We start from the raw sequence: 19681 nt of genomic DNA, 5'->3' as shown, positions 1-19681 counted from the left end.
AGAAATGTTGCCAGGTCTGAGAAGTCTCAATTTCTGCTGCGACATTTGGATGGTAGGGTCAGAATTTGGCATCAACAACATGAAAGCAGGGACCCATCCTGCCTTGTATCAACAGTTCAGGCTGGTGGTGGTGGTAGTGTAATAGTGTGGGGGATATTTTCTTGGCACACTTTGGACCCCTTAGTACCAACCGAGCATCACTTAAATGCCACAGCTTACCTGAGAATTGTTGTTGAAAATGTCCGTCCCTTTATGATCGCAGTGTCCCCATCTTCTGATTGCCACTTCCGGCAGGATAACGCGCCACATCACAAAGCTCAGATCATCTCAAACTGGTTTCTTGAACATGACAATGAGTTCACTGGACTCAAACACAGTCAACAGATCTCAGTCCTACTGAGCACCTTTGGGATGTGGTGGAACGGGAGATTTGCATCATGGATGTGCAGTCTACAAATATGCAACAACAGCGTGATGCTATCATGTCAATATGGACCAGAATCCTTGAGGAATGTTTCCAGCACCTTGTTAAATCTATGCCACAAAGAACTGCAGCAGTTCTGAAGGCAAAAGGGGGTCCATCTGGGTACTAGCAAGGTGTAACTAATAAAGTGGACGGTGAGTGCATACTTGCATGCTTACGTAACTCTTAAAAGACATGTCAAATTAGACATTTCCTGTTTTTTCTTTTTTTTTTTCCAGCCATAGCTGTCCTTTACATAATCTTAGCGAGTCAGAAGCTGTTGACGACTGGGTCGTGTTGTCTGACATAAGGTAATAAAGCATAAAACAAAGAGGGTCATTAAAAGCACTTAAAGAGTTTTGCTGTGGTGTACAAATTCAAACGCCACAGTTGTAGCATGCCATTATCGGTAGCAAAAACTTTATCAGGCATCTGACATGAAGCCAAGAGGGAGCTGAGGGAGTCTAAATAATTCACTGGTCAGACATGAAGCAAGCAGGTGGTAGGTGGGTGGTCATCTGGAAACAAGTCAGACACTTTAAAGAGTAATGGTATAATTAAGGACCTAAACAGCATTCATTAGGTTTACAAGCACACATACGCCACCTGGACTAAAAACAGAGTTAAACTTTGTCAGCAGCAAGAACACTTCTGTGTCGTCAGTAAAATGAGTCTGTTCCTCTCATGTCACATTGCATGATTTTTACTTAGTTATAGAATAACTACACCTGTAGGAATTAAAGTCGTAATGTGACCTATTACTGCCGAGTGAAACTGAAGAATAACACGGACAATATATAAAAAAAATAAATAAATAAAATACATTTCACTGAGCCAAAATGTCTTTCAAAGACAGATGTGTTCAGTGAAGTCACTGACAAGATACTTGCAGACCTGCAATTTCCAGGTGGATTAGAACTAACCAAAATTGGCAACGAACTTGCTGGTATTTCTTTACAATCTGCGACTTAAGGGTTATTTTTTATGCAATATAAATAACTATTTTGCCTAATTCTTAAGTTAAACACAAATCCTTGACCCAGGAATTTGAGTCAAGTTTTATAACAATTCACGATCTACTCGATATAGACGTCACAGCTTTAATATGATGCCTGCTGCTAATGCAGCGCTACAGCATGTATTGATAGAAAAGCATACTGTATATACAGTATAAATATATATATATATAAATAAAGTAGACACAAACATTTGATTGGAAAAGGGCTCATTCGACTGTAATTCCATGGTTGACTTATGGTTGACGCTGTCACCTAATGTCCCTTCTCTTCATTCAGCTGCAGATCCATTGATTGACAACGAGACAAGCTGTGACATCACTTCCAGTTTGTAGCACTCTGAACCCGGCTGGCTCTTCCTCTCCACTGAGCTCTTAACTGGCTCCAATGCCATCCGAAAAGACATTACTGCTAAATGAACATTAATCATGGCGAGTGCCCTCTTCTACGCGGTGGTGTGCAGGGGAGGCAGCATAAAGATGAAAGACGCCTCACGCCTGGACAAACTTGTTAAGAAGGCAGGCTCCATTGTAGGAGTAAAGTTGGACAGTTTGACATCCGTGGTAGAGCAACGGGCACTGAGCAAACTCCTGTCAATCATGGAGAATCCACTGCATCCACTGAAAAGGATCATCTCCAGACAGAGGAGCAGCTTCAACGACAGACAGACTGCTGTCACCATCCTGCTCCACTGACAGACTGAGGAGACCCCACACTATGCAACTCTTCAATTCCACCCGGGGGAGTAAATGCTAACATTACTCAAAGTTATTGTCTGCTTTTACATGCATTTTCATTACTCTTTAATTTAATATTGTTTTTTTTGTATCAGTATACTGCTGCTGGATTATGTGAATTTCCCCTTGGGATCAATAAAGTATCTATCTATCTATCATTGTGTTATTTTGTTCATCCAAGTATACAGGGTTTGACTACAGGTGTCCCAAATCTTTATGCTCTTTCTGTCTTTTTATTACAATATATATTTTACAGACCCGCTTGATAAAAAACAATGCAGCTCTAAATTTTACTACCCACCCAAGACAATTTTTAATGCCAAAAGGGTTCAAAAGAAGCCCAGTTGGATAGGAACCTGCCCAATCTAGCAATACTGTATCCATGATTTTGGGAATGACTTTTCTCATTCATTAATAATATTCAGAATGCTTCCTGGATTATTATTATTAGTATGATGCGATTAATAAAAAGTCAGTATTTAGTAAAATAAATATAACAAATTGTATTACCGAGTTTTAAATCTGAAGAGAAAAGACTCACACAATTTTAAAATTGCATACATTTTGCTATTTTTAAGTACACTGTTACATTGACCTCAATTGCCAAGATATTTTCCAAAGAAAGCCAACAGCTGGGACCGCCACCTTCACAATTAAAGACTCTCAAATAACTGACAATGTATTCCTCAGGGCCTCCATGAATTTAAATCAGTTCTTCCCCTGTACAGCTTTTAAGTACCGATTTAATTGCATCACATTTATTGAAGAGGCAGCTAATGCCCTGCTTTAGTCCACCTGTGTGTTTACACTGTTGGCTTGAACCCTCACTGGACACGCTGGAATGCCAGAGTAGCAGCTGCTCAACTGGCACACAATCAGCTACATAGTCAGATACAAAAAGACAACCAAAGCCAACATGTTTTTGGTTCCCAGTTAATAGAGCTTTACTGCAACACTGCCCTTTGGCAAGTAAGGCTGAGTGCCAGACTCCATCCACTCCTCATAGGGTGCTGAAGAAGGGATATTAAAGACAGAATCAAAAAACCCAAAACCAACTCATTAGTGCCAATTAAGCAAGCACTAAAACAGGTGCCAGGCCACAATGTTAGACATTGGAACTGCAGGTGTTTGCAGCTAAAGGGCCAGTGTTACAAATGTACGCCATCAAAGGACAGACAAGGTCTGCCGCCTTCATGTGAGTGAGAAGGAGAACACTGGCAATGGCCAAGGCCGTCATTGCTGAGATTTTTGCTTTATTAGCAATGAACAGATGACAAAGTGACAGCTTACAAATTGCCAATATGTGGTAATCTAAGGAATACAAAAATTCAGAACACATGTTCTAATTACCCTTTGCTGAAAGAAAAATTCATGGTGTTACAATATGTTACTTATATTACTCTAAAATACCAGGGCAAAGGGTAATATTTGTCATTCAGCATTGCTTTCTTAAAAAAAAACAAAGAATAGTCAGTACAAATGACACTTCCGTATATGAAAATATGCTATAGAAATAAATGTTGTTATTTTGCTATGTGGTCACAGAGTCCACTTCACTAGGGGCACGTCTTAAAGAATACAGTGGTTTTCAGAAAGCATTCGGTCCACTTCACTTTCTGCCCACTATATTCAAACGGCAACGGATGAAATGTAATGATGAAAATAAAAAGTCCAGAGATCCGCACGTTGAATTGGAATGTACAGATAGTCCTACTGGTAGTTCCTGAAATGGTGAAGACGGGTGGACGGGTTCAGAAGCGCTCCTTTCTTTGCAGGATGGCCGTGAATCCACTTACAGTCCTCATGTACACAGGCAGACGGCAGACAATCCAGACGCATGAAATGATCCAGGACAAAATTAATAAGTACAGGTAACCCAACAGAAGGCAGACAGACAGACAGAGACAGACAGGAACTTGAAACACAAATTACCAAAACTTTTTTTTGCTTTTGGTCACCGGTCCCCCTTTTAAAAGCCACGCAGACATTCTTTGACCTCAACAGCCCCAGCTCCCTCAGCAGAAGACCAATCAGAGCCACTGCAAGGACTGCTGGGAGTTGCAGTTTCAAATTCAATTGGCTACTTTCACCATCCCAAGTCGTGGTTTTCTCTACAGCTGCTTCCTGTTCTCTCTACAATACAGTATTGCCAAAAAAAGCCATAAAAATTGCGTAAGATACAGTTAGGTCCAAAAATATTTGGACAGAGACAACTTTTTTCCAATTTTGGTTCTGTACATGACCATGAATTTGAAATGAAACAACTCAGATGCAGTTGAAGTGCAGACTTTCAGCTTTAATTCAGTGGGGTGAACTAAACGATTGCTTAAAAATGTGAGGCAACTAAAGCATTTTTTAACACAATCCCTTCATTTCAGGGGCTCAAAAGTAATTGGACAATTGACTCAAAGGCTATTTCATGGGCAGGTGTGTTCAAGTCCGTCGTTATGTCTTATCAATTAAGCAGATAAAAGGCCTGGAGTTGATTTGAGGTGTGGTGCTTGCATGTGGAAGATTTTTCTGTGAACAGACAACATGCGGTCAAAGGAGCTCTCCATGTAGGTGAAAGAAGCCATCCTTAAGCAGTGAAAACAGAAAAAAACCCATCCGAGAAATTGCTACAATATTACGAGTGGCAAAATCTACAGTTCGGTAAATCCTGAGAAAGAAAGCAAGCACTGGTGAACTCAGCAGCAAAAAGACCTGGGCGTCCATGGAAGACAACAGTGGTGGATGATGCAGAATCATTTCCATGGTGAAGAGAAATCCCTTCACAACAGCCAACCAAGTGAACAACACTCTCCAGGGGTTGGCGTATCGATATCCAAGTCTACCATAAAGAGAAGACTGCATGAAAGTAAATACAGAGGGTGCACTGCAAGGTGCAAGCCACTCATAAGCCTCAAGAATAGAAAGGCTAGATTGGACTTTGCTAAAGAACATCTAAAAAAGCCAGCAGAGTTCTGGAAAAACATTCTTTGGACAGATGAAACCAAGATCAACCTCTACCAGAATGATGACAAGAAAAAAGTATGGAGAAGGCGTGGAACAGCTCATTACCCAAAGCATCATCTGTAAAACACAGTGTGATGGCTTGGGCGTGCATGGCTGCCAGTGGCACTGGGACACTCGTGTTTATTGATGATGTGACACAGGACAGAAGCAGCCGAATGAATTCTGAGGTGTTCAGAGACATACTGTCTGCTCAAATCCAGCTAAATGCAGTCAAATTGATTGGGGGGCGTTTCATGATACAGATGGACAATGACCCAAAACATACAGCCAAAGCAACCAGGAGTTTATTAAAGCAAAGAAGTGGAAAATTCTTGAATGGCCAAGTCAGTCACCTGATCTTAACCCAACTGAGCAGGCATTTCACTTGTTGAAGACTAAACTTCAGACAGAAAGGCCCACAAACAAACAGCAACTGAAAGTAAAGCCGCTGCAGTAAAGGCCTGGCAGAGCATTAAAAAGGAGGAAATCCAGCATCTGGTGATGTCCAGGAGTTCAAGACTTCAGGCTGTCATTGCCAGCAAAGGGTTTTCAACCAAGTATTAGAAATGAACATTTTATTTCCAGTTATTTAATTTGTCCAATTACTTTTGAGCCCCTGAAATAAAAGGATTGTGTTAAAAAATTCTTTATTTGCCTCACATTTTTCTGCAGTCTTTTTGTTCACCCCACTATTTAAAGCTGAAAGTCTGCACTTCAACTGCATCTGAGTTGTTTCATTTAAAATTCATTGTGGTAATGTACAGAACCAAAATTAGAAAAAAGTTGTCTCTGTCCAAATATTTATGGACCTAACTGTATTTGCGGTTTCCACTAACAATTATTAGTTAGGTTTTAAGGAAAAATCCGCGAACGACTGAGTCCACGAACTCTGAACCGCGACATCGCAGGGGTCTACTGTATATATAAAGATCTCTGTTGCAGGTAGAAAAAGAAACTGGAACCAGGAAGATTACAAATACATGGGGTGGAAATGCACCACTCTTTTCTGTTTAAAGTAGTCTATAACTGGAAAAGCTAAATCTCCAACAGAGTGGGAGTACCAAATGGAACGCAGAGTTCACCGCTTTTTGAAATTAATATATTGTGGCAACTGTAATCATAGCCATGACTAAGAAGAGTATTAATTGTGCAGCCTTACTTAGAAAATTAAGGAGAGATCACAATATACACTCCTCAAGTGACATTACTAAGTTCTGTAATGTAAGGGGACTAAACCATTTTACTTTATGCCATGTCATTTTCTAACCAGAGCTGTCATTTTTAGGTCGTGGTGCTGGAGCCAATCCCATCTACCATAGGGTACAAGGCACAAACAAACCAGGACACCAGTCCATCACAGGGCAAACATACACACACTTCACCATTGCCAGTTCATCTAACCTGTATGACTTTGGACAGTGGGAGGAAACTGGAGCACCCGGTAGAAACCCACACAGATACGGTGAGAACATGCAAACTCTATGCAGTGAGGACCTGAGACGCAAACCCTGGACTCCTTACTGCACCCACAATTCTGACCTCATCCATATAATGATTACATTTTAAAAGAAGTTTAAAAAAATTCATCACCACACATTCTTACAAGCTTAAATTAAACAGTTAATTCTTAAAACTCAGAAAAAGGAAAGAAAAATATTGCTCATACTCAGCATGGAAAGGCGGCATACAATGCTGGCTTCTCCCTTCACAGAACAATGTTCAAAGCCATCGTTCTCATTTATTTAAATGAGAGCCGAGTTACCTGGTCTCCCCAGTGATGAGTACTTTGATCATTCCAACTGTATTTTCAAACATTTAAAATTAAAATAAATCTCTCTAACAACCTGTGCATTAGAATTTAACAGGTGTTCAGGAAAAGTTGTAACAGAATTTCAGATTAGGCTGGAATACACACCCCTGTCAGCACAATTATAAAAAAGGAACAGAAAGCCCAGGTGACTCAGCTGCATCTAGGGATGCCTTATCTGTTAACTTTGATGTCTGCAGGTAAGAAAGTTAAGAAACAAAGCAGTTAGGCACTTGCTACATATGTTCTATAAACATAATTTAATATTAATGAATTTCGTCGTGCAGATTAAAAATACAATGATTACGGAACATGAAAATATGTGATTTGCTTTTTTCATGCTGTGACAGTCCTACATGGCCTGAACTTAATTTAGACATCGAGGCAGACAGCACTGCACAGATCTGTACCGGAGCCAAAGGGGTTGCATATTATTTGCAAGAAAAACATCTTTTGCTTAATTTTTTATACTAATGGAGTCACAGATGCTGACATTACAACTCAAGTAATACAAGGAAGAAAGTGTTTTGATAGATAATGCCAAGAGTCTTACAGAGGATCACCAATTAAAATAAAACAGCAACACTACAGTGACCCAGTAGGCTAGAAAAGCACTTCTTGTTTGCTAGTAAGGAGGTCAAAGAAAGCCTCTGTGAACTTAACGCTTCTGTAGCGTAACCTCCCTAACCTAAGCGCACTTACAAAGAGCAAGCCAAAGCATTGTGCTGTGCTATTCTGTTTGTACTGCGCATAAAGAGATGCAGGATAAAGGAGCAGGAGAGCAAAGATAATGACTTCTGATTCATTTATTCAATTGTAAACTGCCAGACTGCCCCCCTCCCCAATACGTTAACGTCTTTTATGCTACTATTCAAAGTTCAAAGAAGTTGCACTACAAAACAATCTTCTCAACAAACTTTCACTAACAATCAATATAACAGAAAAATGAAGAAATGGTACCTTCTTGGAATTGAAAGACTGGCTGGAATCGACACCACAGCCCCACATTCAGTATCAAGAATCTAAAGCCCTTTAACAAAAAGCAAATGGAGATGTGCAGATAGAGTTCAGACGAGTAGGATGATGCCAGGTCTTAGGAAGACCGTTGGTTGAATTCATTCTCTCCTACCACAGGTAATACTGAGACACAAAAGGAAATTTTCACAAAATGTAGAGCAGGGGTTCTTAACCTGAGGTCTGTGTACCCATGGATAGGTTTCAGGGGGTCCGTGATGGTCAGATAAGTATTCACATTTATGTTCACTATGCAGCCCGGTACGGTTGATTTAGAGCAGGGGTGTCAAACTCCGGGCCTGGAGGGCCGCAGTGGTTGCAGGGTTTCATTCTAACTCTTTTTCTAATCAGTGACCAGTTTTCACTGCTAATTAACTTCTTTTAATAGAATTAAATTTTAATAGCCTTATTTTTAAGGATTCAGTCCTCTGAATGTATTCCTTTCTTCATTAAATGGCAGCCAAACAGAAATGAGATGTGAAACGAGCCAATAGATGACCAACTAAACTGGGATTTCAAACTCCAAACAGACTCTTAATGAGAAGGTGACTCTTTCTGTTAATTAAACTCGTTATTTAATTCCATTGGCTTGTTGCTGCTCTCATTCTGCCACAACAGAGATTTGAATTTTTCTGTTTTTTCTAAGAACGTCATCAAAATGTTTTGGTGATCTGAGAGATCAACCGTACTGAGACCATCACCTTTCTTTATTTCCACATATTGTGTGATGGGCACGGGTGAGCTGGTCATGTGGCGGCTTGTTTTGTGCCTCATTATTGTTTGGCTGCTAATTAAGGAAAAAGAGACAACTAAGAGGCCTGAGTCAAGTTAATTTAAAACTAAGGCAAAAGAAGTTAATTAGCAGCAAAAATGGCTCACTAATGAAGAAGATGGTTAGAATGAAAACCTGCAGCCACTGCGGCCCTACAGGACTGGAGTTTGACACCTGTGATTTAGAGTAAATGTAGAAGTAATGGTAGTAGAAAACATAGCACACTACAATCCCTCTTAACTGGCCTCGCATTTACCGGCCGACGGATTAACCGGCCTGTTAAAATCAAATAATTTTTTTTTTTTTTTAAATCCTGAGTTCAGTTCTTCTTTATATTATATGTATGCACTTCCTTCTTTCCTGGAAGGTGTGAGGTATTTTAAAACAGGCAAACAACAAAACAGTGTTCAAATTAAAAAAAAGTGCAGTGTATAAAGAGTCTTCTTTAAATAAATAATCCATTAAAATGACTGAATTAGTGGAAGTTAAAATCCATTAGTAAAAAAACAAGTAATTTAAAAACAACGCAAACAAGGTTAAAACAATGGCTAGAAGCAGTCTCTTAAAATCCAAAGCACGGTGCCTTCTTCTTTCTACCTGGTGGCTCCCCTGCTTCTCCCATCTGGCTTCGCAACAGAGGAGTCACCCTAGCTGCTGATGCACAATGGCCCGGTAGCCCTCCAATCCCTGGCTACGTCAGGCTCCATCCGGACCAAGACTTGGGTTCTTTCCTCAGTGGCCAGGGTGCTCACGCTGGAACTAAACCAGCCCAAAGCCTCCGCGACTGCCGCTGCCTTTCAACGGCCAGTCGTCTTCAATACCGGTCACTCCAGCTCCGTGATCACTCAGCTGGAGTCGACCGCTTTCTTCAGCATCACGAATGCCCCGGGAACGATCGGCCACACATGCCGCGCCACAACGCTAAGCCGCAAGTGCAGCAATTATTTATTTAAAAAGTGACCTTTTTGACTTGAGCTGTGGACCTGCTACACCACACTATCCAGTCGTTGTATGAAATCGTGGATGGAGCCTTGTGGATATGGTTTCTTCAGGAACGTCAAAGAGGTACAGTACATACCTTAGAAATATTTTTCTACATGAAAATAGGTACAGTATGTGTCGGATTAACTGGCCAAAACGGCAAACCGGCCATGGGTCCAGTCACGGTTAAGAGAGATTGTACTGTAGTAGTAGATCTGTTTTAATTTGCACAAGTGGACTGTATTTCATAATTATAATGAGCGGTCATTACTTTTTGCATTAAAAAAGGAGTGTTTTTCTAGATTGTTTACTTTAAAGATTAATAATACTTTGTGTTTGTCATATATGTAGGATGCAATCAAATCTCGATAAATAAAGTACATTACATTCACTGCATGCAAACTTGTTTTTATGTGAATTTTTCTGGGGAAGCAGGTCCAAAGCTTTCATCAGATTCTTAAAGGGGTCCGTGACAAAAGCACGCAGTGTCAAATGAGGCCACATTCAAGGTATCACCCCACCTTTTCTGTCAGTTATTCACAACTCATTTTTGTCAGAATTTTTTTTTGTGATCAACTTTTTATAAAGTACAGACAAATTGACTGGAACTTTCAATAAATTGACATAGCGTACAAAGTAACCCAACCCACCCACTTTCATCCTCTCCCACCCAGGCTGAGCCAAGGGAAGCCTAGAAAGGTCTAAAAGAAGAAAGGTTTGACGAAACAGAGGAATACTGCAGGAATGAAAGGAAAGAAGACAGCAGATGACTTATGTGTGTCAAAAGGGAGACACAGACAGGGGGACGGTGCCAAAAAATGTGGAGAAAAGTGCCAGGTGATCGACAGAGAGGATCAGCAAGAAGGCCCATCAGAAACCGCCTGCAATGAGTAGGATAGGGTCTTTGTAGAAGTTTAAACTCTGGTGTGATGGTAGTTTGTGTATCTAGAACAAAACTTTACACTGGAGGGAACGGTGTCCCGTGAAAGGGATGAAGGGAGAGGAGAAAGGTCTCTGGACCAAAGAGAAATCAAGGGCAGAGGTGTATAGAATGCTTTGCAAAGTAAAAGAGTAAACAGTAGAGACAGAACAAAACAGAGAGTATAGTGAGTGGTTGGATAGGAGGGTAGTCTGGGAATCCCCTCATGTTCTAAACACTGATCGGCATTGCAGGAAGAAAAGGACACTGGAACCAGGGAGATTAAAATGTGCTTGTAAAGACTGGAATGTCATACGATTTTTTGTCAGAATTAGGGGTACTCCGATCAGGACATTTTTTTTTTTCTTTCTTAAGGCCGATTACAATACTGATTATGTTTTCTTTTATTTCTTTATAAACCATTTTACACGAAGCTTCTGCATAACCAGACGCACATTAGCCTTCTGTACTACATTAGATTGTTAACTTGGGGATTTTTATAATTAAAATATACATCACAGGTATTAACTGTTAATTTTTTATTAATAAAATTAAATTCTGCACGCTTATTGTTCATTGACCATAAAAATACTAAAATAAATAAAACGTCCTTAAAATAACATACTTTGCCCTAATAAAACGTGCAAAAATATTTATCCATTGAATCCGATGAATTTTGGGACGTGGCATATTGGCGGACACTGACGAGGCTCTTTAACAAAGTAGTGGGATAGAAGAAGAAGAAAAAGAAGAAGAAAAAAAACAAGCGATGAAGGGGTCTGGCGGTATGTTTAACTAATGAACATAAGCTAACCATTCAAAATTACCAAAAGGCTGACCGTGGAAGTGACACGCAAAAGCAGACCGGTAAAACACTGCAGCTTTGCACAGCACGTCTGGAGTAACTCGATGCCAATCTGAACGCAGGAAAAACAATCGCTCTTTCACAATCAAATGTCATCTTGTGCCTCTGAATAAGACTGGCTTTTAAATAAATTTGAATTATATTTGAACCGCGACATTGGACCGGACTGCCCTACAATGTGGCCTGAAAAAAGTGCCGAAAATGAGCGGCAAAGTATAACACTGCACAGTGATGATCACAATGGAGAGGGCATCAGTAATTCAAGACGTGTATTGTTTGAGAGTAAAAATAAAAATCATTAAATAAATAAATGCCTCTGAACCTGGTGATTTGAGTTTTGATGATGCAGTATTGTCTGTAAGATGGCAGAGGTGAAAACAATTTGGGATGCTGGATTCCTGTTATATGACAAATACCTTATTGTAACATTGCTTGGTGTAGATCACTGCAATTGAAGAGTTTTATGATTTTTCTTGTTTTAACAAATGTTACCTACCTCTGGATAGCCTTTCTGTCCTCTGTGGTTGTGCTGTCAGCAATAAGGACATGTTTACAAATTAATAGTTGCACAACACGTACGGTACAAGCAAGTCAAAAATGTAATATTTAAACATTTTTTTTAAATGATTTAAAATATGGAATGTTTCATCAGCATTGAATGTATTCAGGGAAAGTATTCCAAAATAATTGTAATGTGATCTTGATAACTGATTTTAGAAAAAAATATATATTTTCCTAGTTTGCTAATGACAAATAAATAAGAAAAACATATTTATTGTAGTCAAGAAAATGATGCTTGTATTCTTATGAATAATTTTTGGTGTTGTTGCTCCTTCTTAGGTCGTTAGTTATAAAGTTTTTTTAAAAAAAATTAAATTAATCAATAACTAAAAGGCTGGGTAGGAGTTACATGGCTTTAGTAAAAATTGTGGCGGGATGAAATGATGGTGCAGGATAAAGCAGAGGGCGGCACGGTGGCGCAGTGGTAGCGCTGCTGCCTCGCAGTTAGGAGACCCGGGTTCGCTTCCCGGGTCCTCCCTGCGTGGAGTTTGCATGTTCTCCCGGGTCTGCGTGGGTTTCCTCCGGCGCTCGGTTTCCTCCCACAATCCAAAGACATGCAGGTTAGGTGGATTGGCGATTCTAAATTGGCCCTAGTGTGTGCTTGGTGTGTGGGTGTGTTTGTGTGTGTCCTGCGGTGGGTTGGCACCCTGCCCAGGATTGGTTCCTGCCTTGTGCCCTGTGTTGGCTGGGATTGGCTCCAGCAGACCCCCGTGACCCTGTGTTTGGATTCAGCGGGTTAGAAAATGGATGGATGGATGGATAAAGCAGGTTGCTTAGGGTGCCAATTGAGCAAAGAAAAAAAAAATCTTAGATTTTAATAAAAATCAGATAAAGCGAATGAAAATCAAGCACTTTAATGTGCCTTTTAATGACAAACAGTCCTCTTTTTGGGACATTCGCAAAAGTGAATAATTGGGTTGTTGAAGCACATGTAAACACGTTAAGTGACACCTGACCAGAAAAGTAGGGGACAAAAATTCAAAGAACAGGGCTTCCTATATATCTTCTGGCTAAATGCAGAACTCCACAACTCAAAAATATCTATTAACTCATGAGTGTTGTTATTTTACTGTGTAGTGGATCACCGGGGCCTTTGCCTGGCCGGGATGCCCCAACACTGGAAGGACCATGGGAGGAAGCGTGGTCAGAGCAATAGCTTCCCCGGAGCTCTAGGTGGCAGCCCCCCTAGCTTGCAGCTGTGCCTCGAACTCCCACAGGGCTCCATGGGAGTTGGAGTTGGATGCAGCCCTGTTGGGATCCATGGGCACCACCCAGGGGTGCTGCAGATGTTGCTGAGCCCTTGACTGCAGCTCTTCTGCCACACCCGGAAGTGCTGCCAGAAGTAGGGCAATGAGCACATGGAGCACTTCCGGGTGCCTTATAAAATGAGCCAGCAGACACTACTTGGGGAGCCAGAGTCGGGAGGAGGGAGACGAAGCCTATCTGGAGGAGAAGGAAATGAGAAAGAGAAGAAGAAAGGAGAGTTGGGTTGTAATATTGGGGGGAGGGGGGGGGACGTTCCCCACAAGTGAAAAAGAAAAATAAAGTGTGTGTGCTTTGAAGTTATGCCTCCTACGTATGTCTATGTTGGGTTGGGGCGGCCACAACTACTAAAAAACGGACACCTACACGTTTGACAAAGTTTCCATTTTGCTTATGCATAAACAAGTGTTTTAGACAGGGGGTTCTTAACTTAGTTATGACACCATAACCATAAATAAAATGCACCTGATTTTTTAATTTTTTTAAGGTTTCAGCTCATATAAATAATCCATGTATCCAATTTCTAAACAAGTAAGAAGTCCATCCATTATCCAACACTGGGACACGGGGGGGTCTGCTGGAGCCAATCCCAGCCAACACAGGGCACAAGGCAGGAAACAAACCCTAGGCAGGGTGCCAGCCCACCGCAGGGCGCGCACACACACACCAAGTACACACTAGGGACAATTTAGAATCGCCAACGCACCTAACCTGCATGTCTTTGGACTGTGGGAGGAAACCCACGCAGACACAGGGAGAACATGCAAACTCCACGCAGGGAGGACCCGGTAAGAAGTCTATTCCAATAATCCTCTGGACCTGAACTATAATCCTTTTTGAAAAAAAGCCTATCAGAACTATTCTCAAACAAGCCATAAAGTCAAGACTTCTAGGCCTTATTCTGGACAGGGCACCAGTCATTAAGAATCCAACAAAGGTAAAGGAAAGGCCTATCAAAATGAATGGATAGAAAACTCATAAAGACACAGAAAACGTTCACATGCTTTAGCGTTACACCACCAAATCTCATGCTCTGCAGCTTGAAGTACCCAGCTCCGTCCATTCAGCTATTGTATGGTGGCAGAATATGCCATATGAAGAATAAATGTTCAAACTCACAATTATGAACCAGACAATATATTAAAAAAAGAACCTGGATTGCAGATGTTTAAACAAATGCAAATCTGAACTGCAATTTAACCCGTCAGAAGATGTGTCATAAAACTAATAGTGATAAAGCACCAAACACTGGACCTGAACTACAACCTTTTTAAAATGAGGCATATTAGCACTATTCTCAAACAAACCATAAACTCAAGACTGCTAGACATTCAATTAAGTTCTAAATCTTAATCTGAAACATAGTTAAATGCTGAAACAAGCCATAATTTTACTTGTTGACATCTTTGATATTTTGCATCTTTTCACTGGTATCAGTCCAAAAGTGATAGCTATTGACTTAAACTTGGAATTTTTATGGATCTGAATCCTTTATCTTTTGCTTAATTTCTTTGGGAATGTCCTAAAAAATAACTATTTACCAGCCTGGGGAAGTTAGGACCAGAAGGAACATCCTGAGAAAGAAAATACCGATGGTTCCATTTTTTATTGACTACTCAAATAATCACTGTCACCCTCTACACAAAAACACAATACTAGCACTTGTCATCTACAGAAAATTCAGATGACTCATCCATCATAGGCTGCATTAATAAAGGAGACAAGTCAGAGTACAGGAAAGTCGTGGAGATTTTGTCTTATGGTAGAGGAAAAACCACCTGTCGCTCAACATCAGCAATACAAAAGAGCTGGTGGTGGACTTCCAACATGCGAAGGAGCCTCTGATACCCATCATCATCCAGTGGAGCAGAGCTACAAGGACCTGGGGGTTCACATAAACAACAAACTGGACTCATCTGACAACACAGTGACGCTGGACAACAAGAGCCACAGCAGAATGGACCTGCTAAAGAGACTCAGGTTATTTGCTACTGGAAATGTTCTACCAGTCCATAGGAGGCGCAGTGTGGTGTTCTACACTGCAGTCTCTTGGGGAAGCAGCCTGAGCTCAAAAGTAGCACAACACCTGAGCAAACTGATCATGAAAGCTTGCTACATCACAGGAAAACCCTGGACACACTGGAAGCTGTGCTGGGGTTTAAGAGGATGATGGTAAAATTGGATACCATCGTGAAAAATCCCCTCCATCCCCTTCAGGAGGCGCTCTCTTGGAACTCTTTTTAGCCACAGGCTCATTCCACCACAACGTGCTAAGAAGCCCCTTCCAGGATCTTTTCTGCCCAATTCTATGTAGCAATTCAATGCTTCCACCCAATTTACTTGTTTAAACTTTTTTTTTTATTATTATTTATTTATTTACTTACTTATTGATTGCTGATTCGTTTTCTGGATTATCTGTGCTATAAGTCTGTATCCTTGTTTTTTTAAGTTTCTGCAGCTGTGTGAATCTGAATTTCCCCATGGGGTTAATAAAGTTTTATTTATTCTAATTTAATCTAATCTAAATCTATGTGAAGAATGGTCTTTTTAAGTTGGATGCATGTTGCACACAGAATACTGGAGCAAATATTAAAGAACAACAAGAGACAGAAGACTGTCACGCAGAATTCTCAAAGAAACTAGTTAAGACCACCGTGGACTGAACAAAAAGCCAAAGCAGTTCTGCACCCAGATTCATTTTCACCATCATCCATATTTCTACAAAAAGATTTCTTTTCAAATAAATTTCCTAACCTTTTAAGACTCTATTGTTGATTTTACTGCATTTTATTAAATTTGCTATACAGTAATACTGATCTTACACTGTTTGATTGGTTGAAAATATATTCTTAAGTGCACCTAGTGTAAGTGATCGCCATATCCCCATAAGGGTTACAAGCTAAGAAAACAGCACCTTCGCTAGAAAGCTGCATGGTGAGTGGGCACCTGCTTTGGTGATTGGCACAGATGTGGCTTAGGTTGTCTAAAGGCAATCATTTGGTCTGCTTGTGCTGAGCTATTAAGTTGTATCGGTTAATGCAGCTACCCACATGCAGGAAAAGCTGTACAATACTCGTGGGGCAAAGCAGAAGTACACTTCCATAATAAAGCAACTATATACTGCAACCATGATGGCCATGTGAAAAGAAAGAGGCATATGTATACAGTAAAACTGAAAAAATGCCCAAGAATTGAACATGCAAAGCTCTTACCTCTTCTAGATGCTTGGCATTGGTCTGCCGTGCTGGCTGATGAGAACAGTGATGTGTCTGTTGCAGCTTTACTTGCAGCTGGTTTATTTTTTGCTCCTTCTGATATAACTGAGTAGTGAGACTAACATGATTTTGAAGAAGTTGAGTCTCGCTGGACTTCAAAGCTTCATGGCGTGCACTCAGTTCATTATACAACTAAAATGACAAAAAAAAAAAATTACTTGAAGTGTAACTGGATATATGAGTGAATAGAGGAAGGTGGAAATTGGCTCTTATTTTCACAGAGAAAAGCCAAGCAAAATGACACCTTTTATTGCCTAGTCCTATACTCTTATTTTCATAAAATCCAGTTTGATTTGTTATCTCATAGACTGGCCACTAATCACTACTTTTGTGTGTTTTCTTTTTTTTGTGTGTTTTCTTTTATTTAGCCCCCCTGGGCTAAGTACACTGTAACCACTTTCTGTTCTGAGAGCATATCCTGTTAATGGACTGTAGAATGTCAAGACAAGGGTGGGTGGCCTTTTAGCCTTGAAACCCCCACAGGTATATTTACTATTATTATTTTATTAATAATAGGTTTATTACTATTATTAGTTGGCTGACACCTTTATTCGAGGTGACTTACAACATTTGAGCAGAGGTGGGTAGTAACGACTTACATTTACCCGGTTACATTTATTTGAGTAACTTTTTAAAAAAATTGTAGTTCTAGGAGTAGTTTTGCTGCACCAAACTTTTTACTTTTACTTGAGTACATTTGTGATGAAGAAACGCTACTCTTACACTGCGACACTGGGCAACACTCGAATAGTTACTTTTTTTCCATTAGATACGCTATATTTTTGCCAGAGAGAAGCCACCAGTGGATCTACTGCATGACTGTTTCACCAATCAGACGTAATAACAATAATCACAAGAGTCCGTTTCACCAATCAGACGTAGCAACAATAATCACATGGCTCCGTTTCACAAATCAGACGTAGCCATGCAGTCACATGACCACACACAAACTGTGGCGGCATAGCGGCACAAACTCCTCACAGACAGCAAACAGGGAAAGAAAGAATACTTGAAAATTGAGAGCCAACTCCTGCTGAAGCTTAACCATCACTTCACTGAGTGAAGAACAAGCTCGTTTTAACCAAACATGCACAGGCACAGACAGTCAAGGTGAAGTGAGACGTCTTGTACGTGCACAGGCTGCCTTGCTCTAATGTTATTTTCTATCAGCTTTTCTATTTGGAGGGCAAGTGAATATGCAGTATTATACTGTCAGTGTACAGGAGATCTAATCACTGTAAGTAGTTTGCACTGTTTAAACATCCATGTTACCTACTGTAGTTATCGGCTTCAAAAGCTATGTTGTGAAAAATGAGATTTAGAACTTTGTGTTATTTGTGCATCCTTATTTTGTAAAGACGTTATTTATTTTTACTCATTTTTTACTTTATTATTTGGAAATAGCAGAATTTGCATATTATTTTAAATTTCTGTCTTATTACAACATTTCTAAAAAATAAATCATTTATTATGATCAAACACTCACTCAGTACTTGAGTAGTCTTTTCACCAAATACATTTTTACTCTTACTTGAGTAATTTTTTGGATGACTACTTTTTACTTCTACTTGAGTAATATTATTTTGAAATAACGCTACTCTTGAGTACAATTTTTGGCTACTCTACCCACCTCTGCATTTGAGACACAATTAGTTCCCCCTTTTTGTCCCCCAAATTCCAGCACAGGCAAATAAAGTTACTTGCTCAGGGTCACATAGTGTCAGCAGCAGGATTTGAACCCACAACCTTCAGGGATTGAAGTCCAAAACCTTAACTGCTACACCACACTGCTGCCTGCCTTGGATTTTCTTCACCGTCCTGGCAACTGAAGTTTTTATTTTGCTCTCCTCCCTGGCCATCTGTCCACATTTTTTGTTATTAACCTGGACATTTTGAATCTCTACTTTATAACCTTATATAAATAACTGTTCACTATTCATTTTGTAACACTCTTTGACACTTAATATTGTAAAGTACGTTGAACAACTTTTATGCAAGTAAATGCGCGATATAAAATGTTGTAAGTTGCAGCTGTTCTGTTGTTACGTAAATGTGAAATGAAGTTGAGTTTTCCACATAGCAAATGGGATGTGATGCCTCCAAAAGGCTTCACTAGCCAAACAAGGCATTCATTTCGCTGCCTATCTGTAATTGGCCTCGCCCCAAATGGCTTAATCCCAGCTCCAAAAACTTCCTTCAGTCTTTCAAGGCCCAAAACGGAAATAATACTCAAAATTAAACTTAAATGCCCCAAAAATACAACAAAAGTCACAAATGAGGAGGGATGGCCTTGCACAACTTTTGTTGTACTATATCACAGTCAAAATATGACAGCCTAGTTTTAGAAATTGCTTTGTGTCAGTTTTGCTCACAGCTCGTGAAATGGAAATTAAACTCTGCAGTAAGTTTTTAATCCACAGAGTAAGATGGAAAGTTGTTGTACAACATTGTGCTATTTGGAATTGATATGTATTTTATATAAAAGCTTATACTTCCATAATTATGCACTCAGTTACATTCAATGACTTGTAAATACGAGGGTAAACCAAAAAATCGAGTCAGTTTAAAAATTACATGGTAACTGCAATAGACAGAAGCTGACGCAACATAACATGTTCTGATTGGCTTACCAGAAGCTGACGCAACATAACATGTTCTGATTGGCTTATGGGTATTTTAAAGAAGTTAGCGTAGTTGAAGCCAAAGTCAAAAGAACATGGACGCCACACTGCAGGATTGCTCAGTTCTTGAACAGCGAGCCAAAGTGAGATTGCTTAGGGTAGAGGGAGTAAAACGTGCTGAAAGTTACCAAAGGATGTTGGCTCAGTACAGAAGTGAAAACAGCATTACTTAATGAAAAGATTTTATGAATGGGTAGAAAGGTTTAAAGCAGGAGGAACAGGTGTAACGACGAGGCACAATCTGATCGACCATAAACACAAGCCCACATCGACATGGCGAATGCCTACATTGGTGAAGGCCAATGGATTGCATTGTCAGCTGTTGCTGTACAT

General features: G+C 40.1%; 1 protein-coding gene across 1 annotated transcript in view; it reads right to left on the bottom strand.

Annotated features, from left to right (window-relative positions):
- The window catches only part of cntln (centlein, centrosomal protein), a 503405-nt gene that overhangs the window by 335223 nt on the left and 148501 nt on the right, over positions 1 to 19681 (bottom strand). The window contains exon 9 of the mRNA XM_039758210.1: positions 16605 to 16799. Within this exon, the coding sequence (XP_039614144.1) occupies positions 16605 to 16799 (195 nt within the window). The remainder of the gene's footprint in view (positions 1 to 16604; positions 16800 to 19681) is intronic.

The sequence above is a fragment of the Polypterus senegalus genome, chromosome 7, assembly GCF_016835505.1.
Source record: "Polypterus senegalus isolate Bchr_013 chromosome 7, ASM1683550v1, whole genome shotgun sequence".
NCBI classification, from domain to species: domain Eukaryota; kingdom Metazoa; phylum Chordata; class Cladistia; order Polypteriformes; family Polypteridae; genus Polypterus; species Polypterus senegalus.
Note: the sequence above shows the minus strand (reverse complement) of the source record. Positions and strands in the feature narration are given on the sequence as shown.